This window comes from Ips typographus, linkage group LG7, assembly GCF_016097725.1.
Source record: "Ips typographus isolate SLU linkage group LG7, UJ_Ityp_2.0, whole genome shotgun sequence".
NCBI lineage: Eukaryota > Metazoa > Arthropoda > Insecta > Coleoptera > Curculionidae > Ips > Ips typographus.
Window position 1 is genome coordinate 3,782,319 of NC_138428.1, and position 17,430 is coordinate 3,799,748.

Here is a 17,430-nt window from a genome sequence, read left to right on the forward strand (position 1 = left end):
TGCATAATGAACGATATTAAAATTGTGACTGCCAGACATTTGGAAATCAAAAGATACATTGATATTAATTCAAAGATTTGAATTTTCATTTACTGGCTATATTTTTTTGATTAAACCTTGTGATAAAACAAACAGCCAATGGTCTTAAATAATATTTATATTTCAACAAGAATACATACCAAATAATTACATACCTACAATGGATAGAAACCTAATCAAGGAATGTCTAAAACAACTAAAATACTGCCATAATAGCCAATCAGGTTAAAATTATAAAAGTACAAAATATAACCCACTTCAAACAAACATTGACAAATACTAAAATAAAGTGTACAAACTACACGTTGTTTAAAAAGTTCTCCAATAATCCAACAAAACAATCAGACTTTAGAAACAAATTACCTACTAAATGAAACATTGGTTATTCTGGTAAAAATTACATACAACACTAAACTGAAAAACACTCAAAAACTAGACAGTGAGAGTGAACTAGACAAGTGCTACACTAATAATTATAAATTCACATAATATAAGTAATGAATCCTGATGAAACCAAAAAAATTAATAAGAATGTTGTAAACTTCATACAAAATAATTATAAAGAAAGTTGCTATGATGAGTGCTGCTGATGGCTTTGGTGTACTCTTCTACCCCAAAATGCTTCTAGATTGAATGGACGAAAGTCCTAAAAAAAAATGATTAATAATAAGCTTTTTACTCACCTTTTTATTCAAAAAGTAATTAAAGTGATATTGAAATAAATTAAGTACCTTTAACTGTTGATTTTCATGTTCCTGATAGTAGACTATGTTATTAGAGCTTCTGTCCATTTCAACTTTAGACCATGAATCATAAATGTACTTAATAAGTTCATCATGCTGTGTGTGATGTGTTGGTGGATGTATTTGATTCTGAGCCAGAACTGGTGGCCTATTTTCAAATGTTCTAGAGTCATGTAATCTGCAAAAAAATGTTTTGAAACTCCCATCATTTTATCTAAGTACTAACCTGTGTTCAAACTGCCTGCCTTCATGAGAATGAGGTCTATCATGGGGCCTCCCCTCATGTGAGGACTGCCTATATTCTTGATAGGATTGTCTGTGGTCTTGATAGGACATGTTTGGCCTACCATCATGGTAGTTTCCTCGTGATAGGTTAGGCCTACGACCACCATTCATCTGTCCCATGTTTCCCATTCGTGGCCCACTATAAACAAAACAACAATTTAGTTGCAATTTGCAAGGTCTTGTGTGTGTTTTTTTGGTAGGCAATGTAAGGAAAGCTTACCTCATGATGCTGGGCTGAACAGCTAGAAAAGTGAAAGGAAAAAGATGTAACGAAAGGCCGAAAAACCTTTCTTTCCTGCCTGCGTTTACCTGAGATCGCAATTATAATACTATAAACTTTTATTGGATAAAAGTAAATAATAAGTTATCCTTTCCTCTGCTGATTTTGACGCTTATGTCAAAACTGGCATTTTTAATGTCACTAGCACCACGTGCATGCTGAATGTGTCAATTCTGTCATTAATAAGTCGCTTAGAAAAAAACTGCTTAAAATCAGCGCAACCTTAAGCAAAGCCAAAAATAAAATTGATAATTTGGATAAAATTGAAAAGTTTCTTATTTGCATAAGCTTAGATATTTTAAATAAAATTAGATATTGTATTTATTAGTGTTGGCAAGTGGAAATACAGCCAGTATAGACCAAATAGTTTAAAAATGAAAGTGTAATATGTGCTAGCGCTAGCTAGCCTGAACTGTTGGAGGTTTTTGCTTTGCTTTACTTAAGTGACAGTACAGGTCTAACCTCAATGATCTGATCTAACCTCAATTTTTAAGTTCATGTCCATGTTTCTTTATTTATAATCAGTTACATATTAATTTTCAATTTACTTCCTATTTCTCGTTTTTATTTAAACGAGAAATGGTGCGTAAACACAATAATCAGTTGCCGGAAAATTTGCCGCAACTGCAAAACCTGATAAAACGAGATCCAACGTCCTACCATGAAGAATTTCTACAACAGTACCAGCATTTCCAGAACACCCTTGAAGTGTTTCAGCTCTCTCCAGAGCAACCAAACAAAACTCTGGATGAGTTAGTCATGTTTATGGCACAAGTGGCTCAGTGCTATCCTAAAGTACTGGAGAAGTTTCCCCAACAGCTGGTAGATTTGATGCAAAATCATAACACTGTATTAGACAATTCAATTCGGATGAATGTGTGCAAAGCACTGATTTTATTGAGGAACAAAAACTTGCTAGCGCCCACTGACCTTCTGGAACTATTTTTTAAACTGTTAAGATGCCAGGACAAGTCTCTAAGACAATTTTTAGAGAATCATATTATAACAGATATTAAAAATCTGAACATGAAACACAAAAATGCCAAACTTAACACAACACTGCAAAACTTTATGTTTACAATGCTGAAAGACACTAATGCTAGGGCTGCCAAGATGTCTCTTGACATTATGATTGAATTGTATAGGAAAAATGTATGGAATGATGCTAAAACTGTGAATGTTATTGCAACTGGCTGTTTTTCAAAAGTTACCAAAGTTATGGTAGCTGCTTTGAAATTCTTTTTGGGCAAAGACCCAGAAGAGGTTGACTCTAATTCTGATTCAGATGAAGAGGTGGATCCTAAAGAAGTTATGATGGCTAATAAAGTAAACAAAAAGACTAGAAAAAGAGCTAAGGAACTTTCAAAAGTGAAGAAACTTGCTGCCAAAGCTTACAAGAAGAAAAGCCAGGCTGTTGCTTTTAATTTTAGTGCCATTCATTTACTTCATGACCCTCAAGGTGAGTGATTATATTATATATCTATTGTGGTTTTTTCTTTATTAAGTTTATTACAATAGTAAATGTTTTAAACTTTTCATTGCTTAATTATGATTAGGGTGACAAACAGTCAGTACAGTCCTGTACAGTTAAACAAACACTATTTCAGTTACTAAAGAATTCTTTTTTTGTGTTACTTATTCAGTTTTATATTTCCTATATAGGATGAGTTATAATACCTGTATGATATCTGTTCTTTCTACAAAAGAGTCTAAGTAAATAGTTGTAAAAAACAATTCATAGTTGTAACTGCAAAAAAGTTGTTGGTTGCAGTTAGTTATTTACACACTGTTGAAAGTTTTCCTTATTTCCTGCACTTACAAGTTGACATTTTTAACTTGTTGAGACTGCAGCTGGATGTGGCAAAACTTTTGATTGTCACACACAAATCATCTATTTTATGTAAACTTTTTGCTTTCAAAACATCCTATCCCAAACTGATTTTTTCCTAATTGACAAACCTTGTTAACAGGTATGGCCGAAAAGCTGTTCAAACAAATTGAATCAAGCAACCAACGTTTTGAAGTGAAATTAATGACTCTTGACGTAATTTCTCGATTAATTGGGCTTCACAACCTTTTCCTCTTCAACTACTACTCCTACATACAACGCTTTCTGCAGCCACACCAGAGAGAGGTAACCAGAATTTTGCAGTTTATCGCGCAAGCTAGTCATGAACTTGTTCCCCCTGACGTCATTGAACCTCTGCTAAAGACTCTTGCAAACAACTTTATAACTGAAAGAAACTCATCTGATGTCATGGCCATAGGTTTGAATGCTGTTAGGGAGATTTGCCTCCGGTGTCCGTTGAGTTTAAGTGAAGATTTGTTAAGAGATTTAACCCAATACAAGTCTTACAAAGATAGATCAGTAATGATGGCGGCAAAAAGCTTAATTCAGTTGTTTAGGCATTTGAGACCTGAGTTGCTGCACAAGAAAGATAGGGGGCGTCCTACTGAGGCTACAGATGAAATTGAAAAGTTGAATTACGGAAAAGTGGATGCTAAAGATTATGTACCTGGAGCTGATGTTCTTCTTGCTGAAAATGATACAACGGCCGAGATTGAAATTAATAGTGAATCCGATTCGGATGATGAACAGTGGATTGACATTGATCACTCTGATGACGGTGAAGAAGAGGTTAGTAGTGAAGAGGAGGGTGAAGAAGAAGAAGAGGATGAAGATGCTAAATCAGACGCGGATATTCAAGATAGCAGTTCAAAGACACGCACCAAGAAAACAAAGAAATCTAAGGACGAAATTCTCCATGAGAAAAAAGCACTAGCACACAAAGTCACACTTGAACGAATATTAACAGACGAAGACTTTAAACGGATTGATGCCGCCAATGTGCAAAAACACTTGCAAAGCACCAATAAAGGACAAAAACGGAAACTGGAGGAAGCGGAAGTGATAAAAAAAGATGAACTAGTCAAATTGAGTGACATAGAGAACATCTACAAAAAGAGAAAACACGATAAGCAAACAAGACTTGAGGCGGTAAAGAAAGGTCAAGAAGGCAGAGAGAAATTCGGCTACAAAGATGGAAGGATGAATATTCATTGTTCTAAAACTAACAGGGAGAGAAAGAAGAAGAAGAACTTCCAGATGATTAAGCATAAAGTGCAGAGGAAAGTGAAGAGGAGTTTCAAAGATAAGCAGGTGGCTCTCAGAAATCATTTGTTAAAACTTAAGAAAATGAAGTGATTTTTGAAAGTTACATATTGTTTAATAAATGGTTTTTAAATATAATAATCGTTTAAATCAAAGGTCCTTGCTATTTTTCACATAAAGAGTAGGTAAATCATGAAAGGTGTTGAGTGCACAAAATATATAAAAATTTTTTTTGCAATTGCTATATTTAATTCTAATACTCTACATAATTGTACAATAATAAAAATCTTAAAGTAACTTATGTTTTAGCACTCTTTTGGGACAATATACAAAATGTGACATATTTTTAAACACCTAACAAAAATTATAATTTAGTTATCACCTTACAAACAACATGGCAGTGTTAATATAATTACTATAAATACATATACAATTCCTGTAGGAAGTTAGTAGAAACATACGGCTCCTATTTCTACCCAGAAACTTTGATCAGGTTTACCAACATCCCTGACAACGATATCGGTAATTGGCAATCGTGACGGTTTGTCAGTGGTGTATTCCAAGACGGATTTGGCCCAAACGTCTTTACGATACTGGAAAAATACATATTTAAATACTGTCACATATTGATTTTTTTTCGTAGTTAGCCTTACCTTGCACTCGTCAATAATAGCCTCATATCGCAGCTTTCCTCCTTTGGGTGTAATTTCCACATCATTAAAAGTCATCAATTTCAAACCTCTTCTGTAAGTGTGCTTGGTAACGTCGTAGTAAGCTACAGAGTTTCGACAATGATATGTTACGTTCTGAGTTGCTTTGGTGGATAGTAAGTGTAAGTAGCTCAGTTGAGTGGAATCAGATTTGTAGTTCACCTGAAATTAATAATCTTTTCGATTGTGCTGTGAAAAGTTTAAAGGCCAACCTTAAATCCATTTGAAATTTCTCCCAGCCATATTTCGTGTTCGTCTCCTTCATAATGAATTTCTTGTGATCTTGCAGGACTGGGCATAACGCAGGATGCTTTTTTGGTCATATCACAGTAAACTAAAATGGCGTCCTTAGAGTCTCCATCGTTGGGATCGATCCAGTATTGCCCTAAAAATTTAAAGTTTCTTATACACAACCATTTGTAAAAACATTAACATTTATACCACTGGGAGAGTCTGGGTATGCAGCTAAAATATCCCTGCAAGTTCGACCAGGACTGGATTTATCTCCATTGGGTCTTTTATATTTTTCAAACGATGCTTTTAGCTGTTGATAAGCTCTGTTGATCAGTTCTTTAGTTTCTTCCGGCGATAGTTCCTTGCCAAATATTCGTGGTACGTAGGGTTCGTCTGACTGTGGGTCCGGTCCTTTTTGAGTGTTTGCGTTTGCGAAGATTGCTGCCAGAGAAGCGGCGTCGTATCCTATTCCTTCTCCAGGTGGTCCGGGAGGCCCAGGTGGTCCTTTTAAACAATTGATTAAAAAAATTAGCTTTTTCAGTTTTTTTTATATAAATACCAGGATTTCCTGCTGGTCCAGGTCTTCCTTCAGATCCAGTTTCTCCTCTCAGTCCACTAGAGCCAGGAAGACCTGGTGGACCTGGATTGCCGTCACGACCGGGAGTACCTCTAGGACCGACATCCCCATCTTTGCCTGGGAGACCTGGAGATCCTGGTATTCCCTTCTCTCCAGATTGTCCTGGATTTCCGGGTAAACCCTTTTGATGTAAGAAATTACTGAGTGAGCTGACTTTTTATATTCTTTTTATACAGGTTACTCTCATCACTCACAGTAATTTTGTCGGCAAAATATTTACAATATATGAAACTTACTTGCAAACCCATTAATCCGGTATGTCCTTTAGCACCTTTGGGACCTGGTTCACCCCTTTCACCCTTTGGTCCTTCAATTCCGGGGACACCAGGTTTACCCCGTTCACCAGGTCGTCCCTCAACACCCTGTGCACCAGGCTCGCCAGCTGGACCTCTTTCTCCTGTTGGACCTACTGGACCGACCAAACCTTGGGGACCCTGACATAAACAATCTCAAGTAAAACGCATTTTCGGACACAACTTTCTGTTTAAAATCCAATTCTCTAGACATGGTATAGGTTTGGCCGTTTAACCCTGACTCACCCTGTATAGTAAGTTTAATACTTACGGGAAGTCCTGGGGGACCGCTTAGCCCAGGATGACCAGGAGCTCCTTGAGGTCCTTTATCACCCGTACGACCGGCTATACCTGGTGGTCCGGATTTACCTGGAGGTCCTGATAGAAACCAAAGAATAATACTTTTTTGTACTGAAATGCTGGTGAGTTACCTTCAGGTCCTTGGTCACCGATAGGTCCTGGTGGACCGTGAGGACCGGTGATTCCTGGAGCTCCAACAGGTCCTTCATTGCCAGGCTTGCCGGGATTTCCGGGTTCTCCTGCGGGACCGCGATATCCAATTGGACCTTTTGGACCTGCAGCTCCAGGAAGTCCGGGTAAACCTAAACCGGAAAATCATATCAATTTTATGCAGCGTTTTGAAAACACGTTTTGTGTATGGAACAGACCTCGTTCTCCAGAAGGTCCTTGAGGCCCTGGCTGTCCTGGAGGTCCGGCAGGACCATCCAATCCAGATTCACCCTTAGGACCGTCTAATCCCGGTAATCCTGGTAAGCCTTGATTGCCAGGATTTCCTGGTCTTCCTTGATCACCCTGACCGCCTTTAATCCCCGGTAAACCTGGCGGACCCGCCGGTCCACTGTTGCCAGGGTGTCCCTATAATGGTCTGGGTCAATCAAAAAAGATCTTTTCTTGTGTACTGGGTTATACCGCTGGACCAGGTTCTCCAGGACGTCCTTGAGGGCCAACTGGACCCATATCACCTCTTTGTCCGGTTTCTCCCCTGGCCCCCTTGGCGCCTGTTAATCCTATAGGACCTTGAGATCCAGGCTCACCTGGACGACCAATAGGTCCAGGATTTCCTTGAATACCCTATTGATAATAGAAATTTTGCATTTCTTTGTATAAACGTATACCTATATGTTAAATACTTACTTTAGGTCCGCTTAATCCCCTTTCACCTTTTATTCCAGGTAAGCCAACTAAACCTGGTGGTCCAGGAAAACCTTGAGGTCCTGCAGCACCGATCTACTTAGTCAAAACTAGTATAGTAGGAAGAAGCATGAACAGATAATTATAATTACCGGTCCTCGATCTCCAGGACTTCCTGAAGCACCTTGCTCTCCTGGTACTCCTGGTGGACCTGGTTCTCCCGGTGCAGCAGGCTCACCCGGTGGTCCCGGTAACCCACTAGGTCCTATTGGTCCTCTTTCACCTTGTCGTCCTGTATATGTATACTAACATTAGTAAAGAACCAGATTACATATCTGCACTATATGGTAGCTACTATAATTTAATGCCGGTGACGAGATCTCACAACTAACGCCTACCAAAAGTATTTCAGTGAAATCAAAATAAATTTTCCAGGTTAATTGTTTTCTAGAATATAAAATGTTATTTACCTGGTGGTCCTTCAGGTCCCATAGGGCCGTAAGCACCTCTTTCTCCTTTTTCGCCTTGGAACCCTGGTTGACCTCTAAGCCCTGGGAGACCAATTAAACCAGGAGGACCTTGATGACCTTTTATTCCTCTGGATCCTGGTAAACCCTGTAAGATTTAAAGTCAAATATTTTTTTTAAGACTTGTACTGCTAATAATCTTTGTTTTGAAACATCAATCAAACGTAACTTACTGGTGGACCATCTAAACCTTGAGCTCCTGTCAGTCCTTTAGGTCCTGGTGTACCCGGTTGACCCACCGGACCTCTTTCTCCCGGAAATCCACGTTCACCTCGTGCTCCTACAGGACCGGGCATACCCGCAATACCTTGTAGGCCCGGTTCTCCGTCTTTGCCTGGTTGTCCGGGATTACCGGGAATTCCTGGAAGACCCTGCCAAACGTAAAATTAGGTTTAAGTTGTAACGTTGATAAAAAATTTAACCTGGAATCCTCTTGGTCCTGCAACACCTGGTGGTCCTCTTTCTCCGTCATGTCCAGGCGGACCTGGTGGACCTTGAGGACCTGGTGTTCCATCTTTCCCTGCGTCTCCCCTAGGGCCTGGAGGACCTTGAGGTCCTGGTTCGCCATCTTTGCCTGGTTCTCCCTAAAACCACAATACAGTGTGTTTTACCAAATTTGTAGTAGGATTAAGACGATCAAAATACCGTTATTCCTTTATCTCCTGTTGGTCCAATTGGTCCGGGAATTCCTTGAATACCTTGAATTCCAGGTTCTCCAGCTTTACCGTCTTGTCCGGGTAATCCTCGTTCTCCAGGAGGTCCAGTTTTCCCCGGGGGTCCAGTACGTCCAGTTAATCCTCTAAGACCTTGTGGACCGATTTCTCCTGCTCTGCCTACGTCTCCTTGTGAACCTTTCGGACCGGGAGGTCCTTGTGGTCCAGTTGTTCCAGCTTGTCCTGAAATGTTTAACATAATATATTAATGAAAAGTTTAGCTAGAAAAGTAAACATGGATACCTTTAGCGCCAGGAGCTCCATCCGGACCGGGTAAACCAATGGCACCTGGCAATCCACGGTCTCCTTGGGGTCCAGTAAGGCCAGGTGGTCCTCGATTACCCCGTCGTCCTCGTTTTCCTTCCGGACCAGTTAGACCAGGAAGTCCTCTAAGACCTTGAGGTCCAATTTCACCTTTAGGGCCTATATCACCTTTATATCCACGTTCACCCTGTTGACCCTATTATGAAATTGTTCTATATAAATGCGTTCTTTCATTTTTAAATGTGAAACTTCCTACAGGCAATCCTTTGACGCCAGGTAGTCCAGGGTTTCCATCTAAGCCGGGTGGACCACGGGATCCAGGAAATCCTGGAGGTCCTACTAAGCCCGGTGAACCTGTTGCTCCTTTTTCGCCTGGAAATCCGTCTTTGCCAGGTGGGCCAGAAGGACCAGTTTCACCTAAAAGAATACTCTTAAGAAATCCGAGTAACTTGTAATATGTTTAATTGGTAGAATCAATAGATGATAAAATGCTTTTTTAAATCTGAGAATATAACAACCTGGTTCTCCAGGTCTACCAGCTTCTCCCCTAGGTCCTTGTAGCCCTTGATTTCCTTGAGGACCGACAACTCCTTGGTCTCCTTTAGCTCCCGGTATTCCGGGAAATCCTGGAGGACCTGGTTTTCCTATTGCTCCCTAAACAAAAATTATAAAACTGATTATTTATAGTATTTGGTTGTTAATGAGTCTCCACATATACCGGCAAGCCAGGTGGTCCGGCAACCCCATCAATTCCCCTAAGACCGGGTGGACCCGGAAGTCCTTCCCTACCCCTTTCTCCTCGAGGGCCTGCTGGTCCAACGGGTCCGGCAGGACCAACAAAACCAGGAAGGCCTTGAGCTCCTTTCTCTCCCTGAATTCCTTGGTCTCCTTTCAGACCATCAATTCCAGGAAATCCTCGATGGCCTTTACTGCCTAAAAATTACATAATATAGATGTGCGCTTATAAGTTGTGGAAAATTACCAGGTAAACCAGGGATTCCTGGGAGGCCTCTAGGACCAGTAGGTCCCGTTGCACCGACAGCTCCCGCTTCACCATCCTCACCTCTTTCTCCCTAAGAATTGTCAAAAGTGATTAATAAGTGATTATTTGCATAATTTTTTATTGGCGTTACGTCTTTTCCAGGCGGACCAGGAGGGCCTCTTAATCCTAAGGGTCCCATTGGTCCTGGAGGTCCGGGTTCTCCGATTTCTCCTCGAGTTCCTTGAAATCCTTGAGCACCAGTTGAGCCTGGAGGCCCTGGAGAACCTCTAGGGCCCGTAGGGCCTACTTGGGCTTGAACGTACTGGAAAGGTTCTATAACTTGTGGTCCTACATATTTTTTCGCTGTAGTAATTTTTTTTTTGTATTCGAATACAACCTTTATCGTTTGCTTGGTTGGCAGCGGCTAACTGAGCGTAATAAGCAGTTAAGTCAGGGGAAACACCGGGTGGTCCTGGAGGGCCTGGTATTCCAGGAGTACCTGGAGATCCTGGAAAACCACTGTCGCCCGGTCGGCCAGGTTCACCTGGTAATCCAGTCTCACCTCTCGGTCCTTATTGGTAATACCGTTAAGATTGTTTTTAGATAGAGTTTACAAAAATTCTGTTGCATCAAGAAAGTTTGATGGTTGGTAGATCACGCCAAAATCAAATTCTGAACCAAAACACGTTTTGTTAAACTTACTTTTTTAATGGTAATTAAAAACACACTTTGATTTGAACTTGTGTTATCCAAACAATATGTGGCTAAGAAACGGTTCTGGCGAGATCTACGTACTCTAAAATTCGTGGGCAATTTAGACATCACCTGGAGTGGAATCTTCAGGTTGAGGATCATTGATAGGGTTGAGATTTTGTAAACAGAGATTATCGGTTTTGCAATCCACCTTGCCTTCAAAACAGCTGCAGCTAGTACATTGACCAACGTTCCATTGTTCCTGATTGTTGTAGAATCTATACATTCTCTTGATAATGTACAATACGTTTTTTTCAATAAGTAACAACTTACTTTCCATCATGGTTACAGTCAAAAGCGCCAACTTGGCTATCGGGCGTGGGCCCTGGAATGTCTACAAATTGAGGTTGCTCATCTGGAGGCTGAGGAGTGGTAACAGGAGTAAACTTCTTGGCACCTGAATTTTTTGGTCGATTAGTAACAGTTCCACAAAAATACAAGAAAATTACTCGATCCTTCGTTGTAGTCTCCGTAATTATTGTCGTAATCAGTGTAATCAGTCACATAATCTTCATTAGGTTGCTGATTCTGAACGCCATCCACCTTACGTTTGACCGCTTTTCTTTTCCCATTTCTTTTAGGTTTAGGCAGTTCAGTTTCGTGATTTTCTTCAGGGTTCAACGAAATTTTGACCGGTTCATCAGAATTATTTTGTAGGTTGATGGTTTTTTTACTAGTTTCCACAGGTTCTGGTGTAGGTTTGGTTTTTTTTACTTTTTTTCGACGTACTCTTGCATCGGACAGAGTGATGAAACTGAAGGCCAGTAACGCCAGACATATCAAGTGAAGCTTGTATTTCATTCTATAAAATATTAATATTTGGTTGATTAAACGTAGATATTGATCACAAGTATTTCAACAAATCTTGGAACACAAAAATTGTATTATTTATTAATTAATTACGATTGTGCGTATTTGTCCAAGTATTCAGATGCATTTAATGCATCATGTGGCGCTATAAATTCGAGACCAGTAACAAGAGTAATTATTGATTATGACGCTCTTCTAAGTCATATAAAAACTATAAATCTTACACATAAACTGACGATGCGCTAATAAATTGAGCGCTACATTGGTATGGCCTAAATAATAGGCGAGTGTTTCACTATCTGGACAAAAATATGCAAATATATGTAATAATTAGCTTTACAGGCCTCAAAGAATGTAATAAACGAGATTAGGTTCTATGCTGATGAATCAGACACTTGGACATAGTGTTGTAATGTGTTTCAATAATTAAAATTTGCTATTTAGTTTTAATTAAAATTTAAAGTTATGTTTCCATTAATTAATATTGCATATGACAAGAAATTCTCATGATTTAAATCTACCGTTTAAATATTTTAAGAAAAGTTTCTTAATTTCTAATTTTCTACTAACTAAAAATCACTGAAATAAAAAACCAATAAATCTGAAAAAAAAATCCAAATGCACCAATAAAAATGTTCACTTTATAATTTTTGAAAATCTAAATGTTTGTTACAATGTCTAAATAGTAATTTTCATTTTTAAAAAATCACAAATTTATTTAAAAATATTACAACTACATCTTGCGATGTTACGTGTGTGTGTGTCCAATCTTGTGTATAGCAAAATTGCAACAATTTTGAATAAAATACAAAGAAATGCAGAAATTAAAAAAAATGGGTATAAAAATAAACTTATATGAAAAAAGTCAACTTACCTTATATAAAATTGTCACTTTTTATTTCTACATAACTATATTACAGCACCTAAGTACGACTAAAACAAACTTCCTGGTTATTCCCAGTAAGTTATAGGAATGGGTCTTTACCAAACCCCGGCTAGTTCTCTTCTATTTATCTATCCATAAACGAGAGGGGATTTGATCGCAGCTGTAAAGCTGCTAAAATCAGTTTACCATAATAATTATTCCGCATTATTTATTGTCGGAGTTACTGAGATTCAGTTAATTGGATTACAGGCTACGAAACGGAAATCGAAATATGTAATCATTCCATATGTAATAGTTTTGTATTGCATTTAACTTCAGAAACTTAAAATTAGGGTAAATCCTTGCTACTGATGTATGTGATGAGTTTACTCCACCAAACCGTCATATTTTACTTGGAAAACGTTTTTTTAAGTAACACAGAAGAAGCCATTTTTTTTTAGTTATAAATTAAACAATATACAGAGTGTGTTATTAAAAAAACATATTTGTGTCATAATTAACGAGGCTAGAAAATTACTAATTGCGCCACTATAGACTTTAGAGACAGATATCTATAATATATATTAACTTATTTGAAAATATCTGAAAGGTGCCTAAAGAAAGATTATTTTTAATTTAATTCTTGACCATTTTGACCAGTAAAATACTTATTTGGGTACATTCTATAGATGTAATTTTCTTTCTTTCTACTTTCTGTATTATTACTTACACATTTTTTTTTTAAATAAAAATGCATACACTTATATTCAATCTGTGGTTTCTAAAAATCAGATTATAAGAGTTAGTTTGTAAATTGGGTCGTTGATGGTAATTGTGCGTGTGGGATGTTAGGCCAGATGTCAATATTGCTGGCAATATTTCTTATTATTTTTCCAGATATTCTTTGCGTAATAGACCATAAATTGTTTTCTAAATTAGTAAGCCAAAATACTTATATTTTACATTTTCAATTCAATTATAAACGTCGTCTTATTCAATTCATACTAACTCCCTTGCAACAAATAAGTTTTGTATGGAAATAAAGTAAAATGTTCAGTAGAATTTATAATTATGTAGACTCTTATATATTAGTTACAGGAATATTATATAAAAAATGTGAACTACATTTTAAAAGTAGTGAAGCAAAGAATACTAGCTTTTAAGAATGATTTGAAAACTTAAAAACTAATTATTTGTTGGCCCGATAGTCTTGGTAGTTGAAACCAGTACAACTAAAAAAGAAGAAGAACGAATATGACATGACATGACATAACCTCAAATATTGAATTTTGAATTGCATGTTTCTGTTATTTTTCTAATATCTAATCGTCCACCTATTTAACTAAATACATTGATAATTATCCTTTCGATAAACATATTCTCACAACTGTAATAAACATGACCAGCCAAGAATTTGGTTTGAATTCACTACTGGAAGCTCTGAAGAGCACTAAACTATCACCAAGTGGAGTGTCTTTTGCTGGCAAATCCTTAAAATTGAATACAGCAGATGATGGTATGTTAGTTTTATGTGGGAATTCAAATTAAACTACCTGAATTTTAATATCTAGCCAGGGAAGTTGTGATTGCCATTAATGAATGTCAGCAGTTGGAATTTTTAAATTTGGAGGGTAACACTTTGGGAGTAGAAGCTGCTAAAGCAGTGGCAGAAGCCTTGGAAAAACATCCAGAATTTAAAAGAGCCTTATGGAAGGATATGTTTACCGGTAGAATGAAAAGTGAAATCCCCCAGGCACTTGTAAGACAACAACACTCCACAGTTAAGAATGTTTTGACTAGTAATAAAATTACTTTTAGAAATTTTTGGGTGCTGGTTTAGTAAAAGCACAAGCCCACTTGACTGAACTCGATTTAAGTGATAATGCATTTGGTCCCATTGGAGTGGAGGGATTGGCTGCTTTATTAAGAAGCCCCTCATGTTATGCATTAGAAGAGCTACGGCTCAATAATAATGGATTAGGAATCACTGGAGGAAAACTGTTAGCTTCAGCTCTCACAGATTGTTATAATCATAGTAGCAGAGAAGGAAAACCTTTACCTTTGAGAGTGTTTATTGCTGGAAGAAACAGACTTGAAAATGAGGGAGCTGGAGCTTTAGCTGAAGTTTTTAAGGTAGTTTTGTGGTTCAGGACATAAAGTATATTATTTAAATATTTTTTATAGAAAATCAAAACTTTAGAAGAAGTTGCCATGCCCCAAAATGGCATATACCATGTAGGCATTACTGCCTTGTCTGAAGCTTTTAAGGAAAACAGGGGTCTGAAAGTTTTAAATTTGAATGATAATACTTTTGGTGAAAAAGGGGCTGAAGCTATTGGTAAAGTCCTGGTTAACCTACAGGAATTAATAGAAATTAATTTTGGAGACTGTTTATTAAAAACAAAAGGGGCTTTACTAATTGCCAAAGGTATTTAATTCCTTAATAGTTAGACTCTTTACTACTAATTGGTTAAATAGGTCTTAATGATGGTCACCTAAATCTTGAAGAACTAATCTTAGAATCAAATGAAATAAAAAAACAAGGTGGTTTAGCTCTGGTGACTGCCATGGCCAATAAGAGCAAGCTGAAAAATTTGTTGCTGGACGCTAATCAGTTTGGTGATGCTGGTGTTAAGGATATTAAAAATAAATTAAAAGAAATGGGAAAGTTGAATGTTTTGGGATCTTTAGAGGATAATGAGTCTGAAGAAGAGTCAGATAATAATGAAGAAGAATCTGATGATGAGTCAGAAAAAAGCTCTGATTCTGCTGGTGGGGTGGAAATTGAGGAAATCATAGAGGTAAGTCTGTTAAAAGTTATTTCCTACCTAAACACAGTCCTTTCATTCTTTTATTAATTTTTTTTATGTTTCTATCCAGACAGAAGACTTAGAGGCCAAAATCACAATAAAAGAGTTCCTGGAAGAACCCAGTGCTCAAAACCTACTTTCACTTGGAGGAGATAGAGCAAACCTGATTCTGCAAGCTGCTAAAGTAGGTTGTTTACTTTTAAATTATTTGGCGTACTAAACTTATTTTTTCAGAAGGACGAATTTGATGTAAATCATTTTGTCAGCGTTCTAGTGAAAGTAAGTTCGTTGACAGATAACTCAAAAGAACCCGTTGCCGATCACGCAACTAAAATAGCGGAAACCTTGTATAAAGAGTTATTTTCGTGGGCTCAAACTAGCGATCACCTTTCCACGGTTAATAACTGTTTATTGGTTAATCTTGGTTTGATCAAGGTGAGTTACAATTATGCCTATAATTTGTCCCTAAACATTATGTAAATTTTAGAGTGAAGATCGTAGTTTTCGACCCAGCGGCAATCTAATCGGATGCCGGAATTTCTTGCAGAAAATTTCTCAGGCAAATTTTGTGCCAGAAAGTACAAAGAACACTGTCAAAGTTTTTTTGCCGAGACAATTGGGAAATTAAAATGATTTATTATAAGATACTTTTTAGGATTATTTTCGTAAGTTGTGTAATTAAAAACTTTTTAATAAAAAGTGACTTAAAATGTTTGTTTTTTCCTTGAAGGTCTTAAGCAGACCTGTTACTAAGTTATCATTCTTGTTTTTTTCTGTTGCACCTTCATATAGATATGGATTAAACAAAATAGTCGTGATTAATTTGGAAAAATACTGTTTGCTAAGCACACTTCTAAGAAAAAGATGACCGTGACCAATTTAGCTGCAAGAATGCATAAATACATCTTGAATACAACTAGAAACTAATTATTAAATGTCCTTGACGCATGAACATCTTCTGGTATTGTCTTCAACGGTATAAGTAATTATACCTACAGTTTGTTCATATGAATTTTCGTTGTGTTGTATTATCACAATCAGTACAAGGACAGCATGATACTTTTAGAGAGAATTGGACTCAAAAACTGTTGAAAGATAAACAGTTCTGTTTTAGAGAGAACAGGCATACTTCAAATACAATCTTCTGTTCTCTGGAGGAGCTTTTAATGAAACCTAGTATGTCTAAAACCTAATATTTTTTTATTTGAGCTAAATACAATCAGGACAAAAGTGTACTTAGTGAAAGCAATGTAACTTGACAACACTCTGAGTACGAAGTACAGAATAAATTAGTCTTCAGTCATCTGCAGATTGCTGACCTGTCTCCTAAATACCACCAAAGTTCAGGTTTTCTGTTTGCCAGAGATAACACTATTGCCAGAAAAAAATTTGCGCCGTGGTTTGTTTTGTGTGGAACAAATATTGTTCAGACAAGGGATTTTGGATGGTCAGGACAATTAAATAATGGCTTTATAACTTATTAAGTTCCTTACTCCTGTCAATTTTCTCACAACTGACTGAAGACGAGTGAAATCTAAGTAGTGGTAGTTACAATTGGTAAAAAAGTCAGTTGGTCCAGTGAGTGAGAATTGTTGCTGTACCCGTTCAATACCTCTCACATGACAATGATAAGCCGGACTCCAGACTCTTGAACAATACTCTAAATGAGGTCTAACCAGGAAGAAGTAAAGGAGTATAAACTATCCTGCGAACAAAAACATTATCAATGATTGAAAAATGAGAAGTAAAACTCAATGGCGAATCTAAAAGAACCAAACAATTTTAAGTCTTGATAAGTTTACAGCATAAGTATAGTCAGTAGGTTGACCAGAAAATATCATAAAATAACATTTATCAATCTCTATCTATCAATATTTAAGGAAAGTCCCCTATTTCATTCGCCTTATTACTTGTTGTTGCTTTTTTAGAATTTCACTGCTTACACACGTTGATTCCCTAAATAAGAACACTTTTATCTGGTGCGTTTTGTGCCATAATCATTGCTGTGGAGTTGATTGGGTACCCAGAATGTAGAATAATTGCGTATTTTGCTTGGTTATATGTCAGATTTTAACTCATATACATAAATTCTGGGAATTTTTTCACTAAAATAATTGGCCAATACTAATTGGTACTATCCGATACGATAATGCATCACCCTGTATGATAAAAAATCTAAGTAAATCACCATTCTATTAAACGACTTAAAAATCGTTTTAAT

At 37.3% G+C, this 17,430-nt stretch overlaps 4 protein-coding genes across 5 annotated transcripts; 2 read left to right on the top strand and 2 right to left on the bottom strand.

The window, feature by feature from the left end:
• Positions 1–139: 139 nt before the first annotated feature.
• On the bottom strand, positions 140–1,467 carry LOC145731819 (uncharacterized). Its single transcript, XM_081983806.1, has 4 exons — positions 1,288–1,467; positions 1,009–1,206; positions 771–960; positions 140–685 (listed from the first exon to the last, which is right to left on the bottom strand). The coding sequence occupies exons 1-4, from the start codon at positions 1,290–1,292 to the stop codon at positions 611–613; spliced, it is 468 nt and encodes a 155-aa protein (XP_081839932.1). The 5' UTR covers positions 1,293–1,467; the 3' UTR covers positions 140–610.
• A 344-nt stretch (positions 1,468–1,811) lies between these two features.
• Positions 1,812–4,600, top strand: Mys45A (SDA1 domain containing protein Mys45A). Its single transcript, XM_081983795.1, has 2 exons — positions 1,812–2,806; positions 3,318–4,600. Exons 1-2 carry the CDS (start codon positions 1,927–1,929, stop codon positions 4,550–4,552), a joined length of 2,115 nt encoding a protein of 704 aa, XP_081839921.1. The 5' UTR covers positions 1,812–1,926; the 3' UTR covers positions 4,553–4,600.
• Positions 4,601–4,685: 85 nt separating this feature from the next.
• On the bottom strand, positions 4,686–12,545 carry LOC145731805 (uncharacterized). Its single transcript, XM_081983789.1, has 27 exons — positions 12,409–12,545; positions 11,174–11,526; positions 10,998–11,121; positions 10,797–10,942; positions 10,369–10,542; positions 10,123–10,319; positions 9,972–10,062; positions 9,708–9,922; positions 9,508–9,643; positions 9,246–9,406; positions 8,969–9,185; positions 8,658–8,908; positions 8,435–8,596; positions 8,186–8,383; positions 7,956–8,100; positions 7,638–7,777; positions 7,489–7,581; positions 7,264–7,425; positions 7,002–7,209; positions 6,765–6,935; positions 6,605–6,711; positions 6,277–6,474; positions 5,963–6,161; positions 5,611–5,907; positions 5,382–5,554; positions 5,113–5,331; positions 4,686–5,052 (listed from the first exon to the last, which is right to left on the bottom strand). Exons 2-27 carry the CDS (start codon positions 11,523–11,525, stop codon positions 4,906–4,908), a joined length of 4,683 nt encoding a protein of 1,560 aa, XP_081839915.1. The 5' UTR covers position 11,526; positions 12,409–12,545; the 3' UTR covers positions 4,686–4,905.
• Positions 12,546–13,667: 1,122 nt separating this feature from the next.
• On the top strand, positions 13,668–15,919 carry RanGAP (Ran GTPase activating protein). 2 transcript variants are annotated; one of them, XM_081983713.1, is made up of 8 exons: positions 13,668–13,915; positions 13,971–14,158; positions 14,218–14,532; positions 14,584–14,827; positions 14,878–15,200; positions 15,280–15,393; positions 15,447–15,644; positions 15,697–15,919. In XM_081983713.1, exons 1-8 carry the CDS (start codon positions 13,798–13,800, stop codon positions 15,835–15,837), a joined length of 1,641 nt encoding a protein of 546 aa, XP_081839839.1. In that variant the 5' UTR covers positions 13,668–13,797; the 3' UTR covers positions 15,838–15,919. The 2 variants fall into 2 exon arrangements, with proteins under 2 accessions (XP_081839839.1, XP_081839838.1); XM_081983712.1 differs by having other exon boundaries at positions 13,669–13,915; positions 15,444–15,644.
• The last annotated feature ends 1,511 nt before the right edge of the window (positions 15,920–17,430 follow it).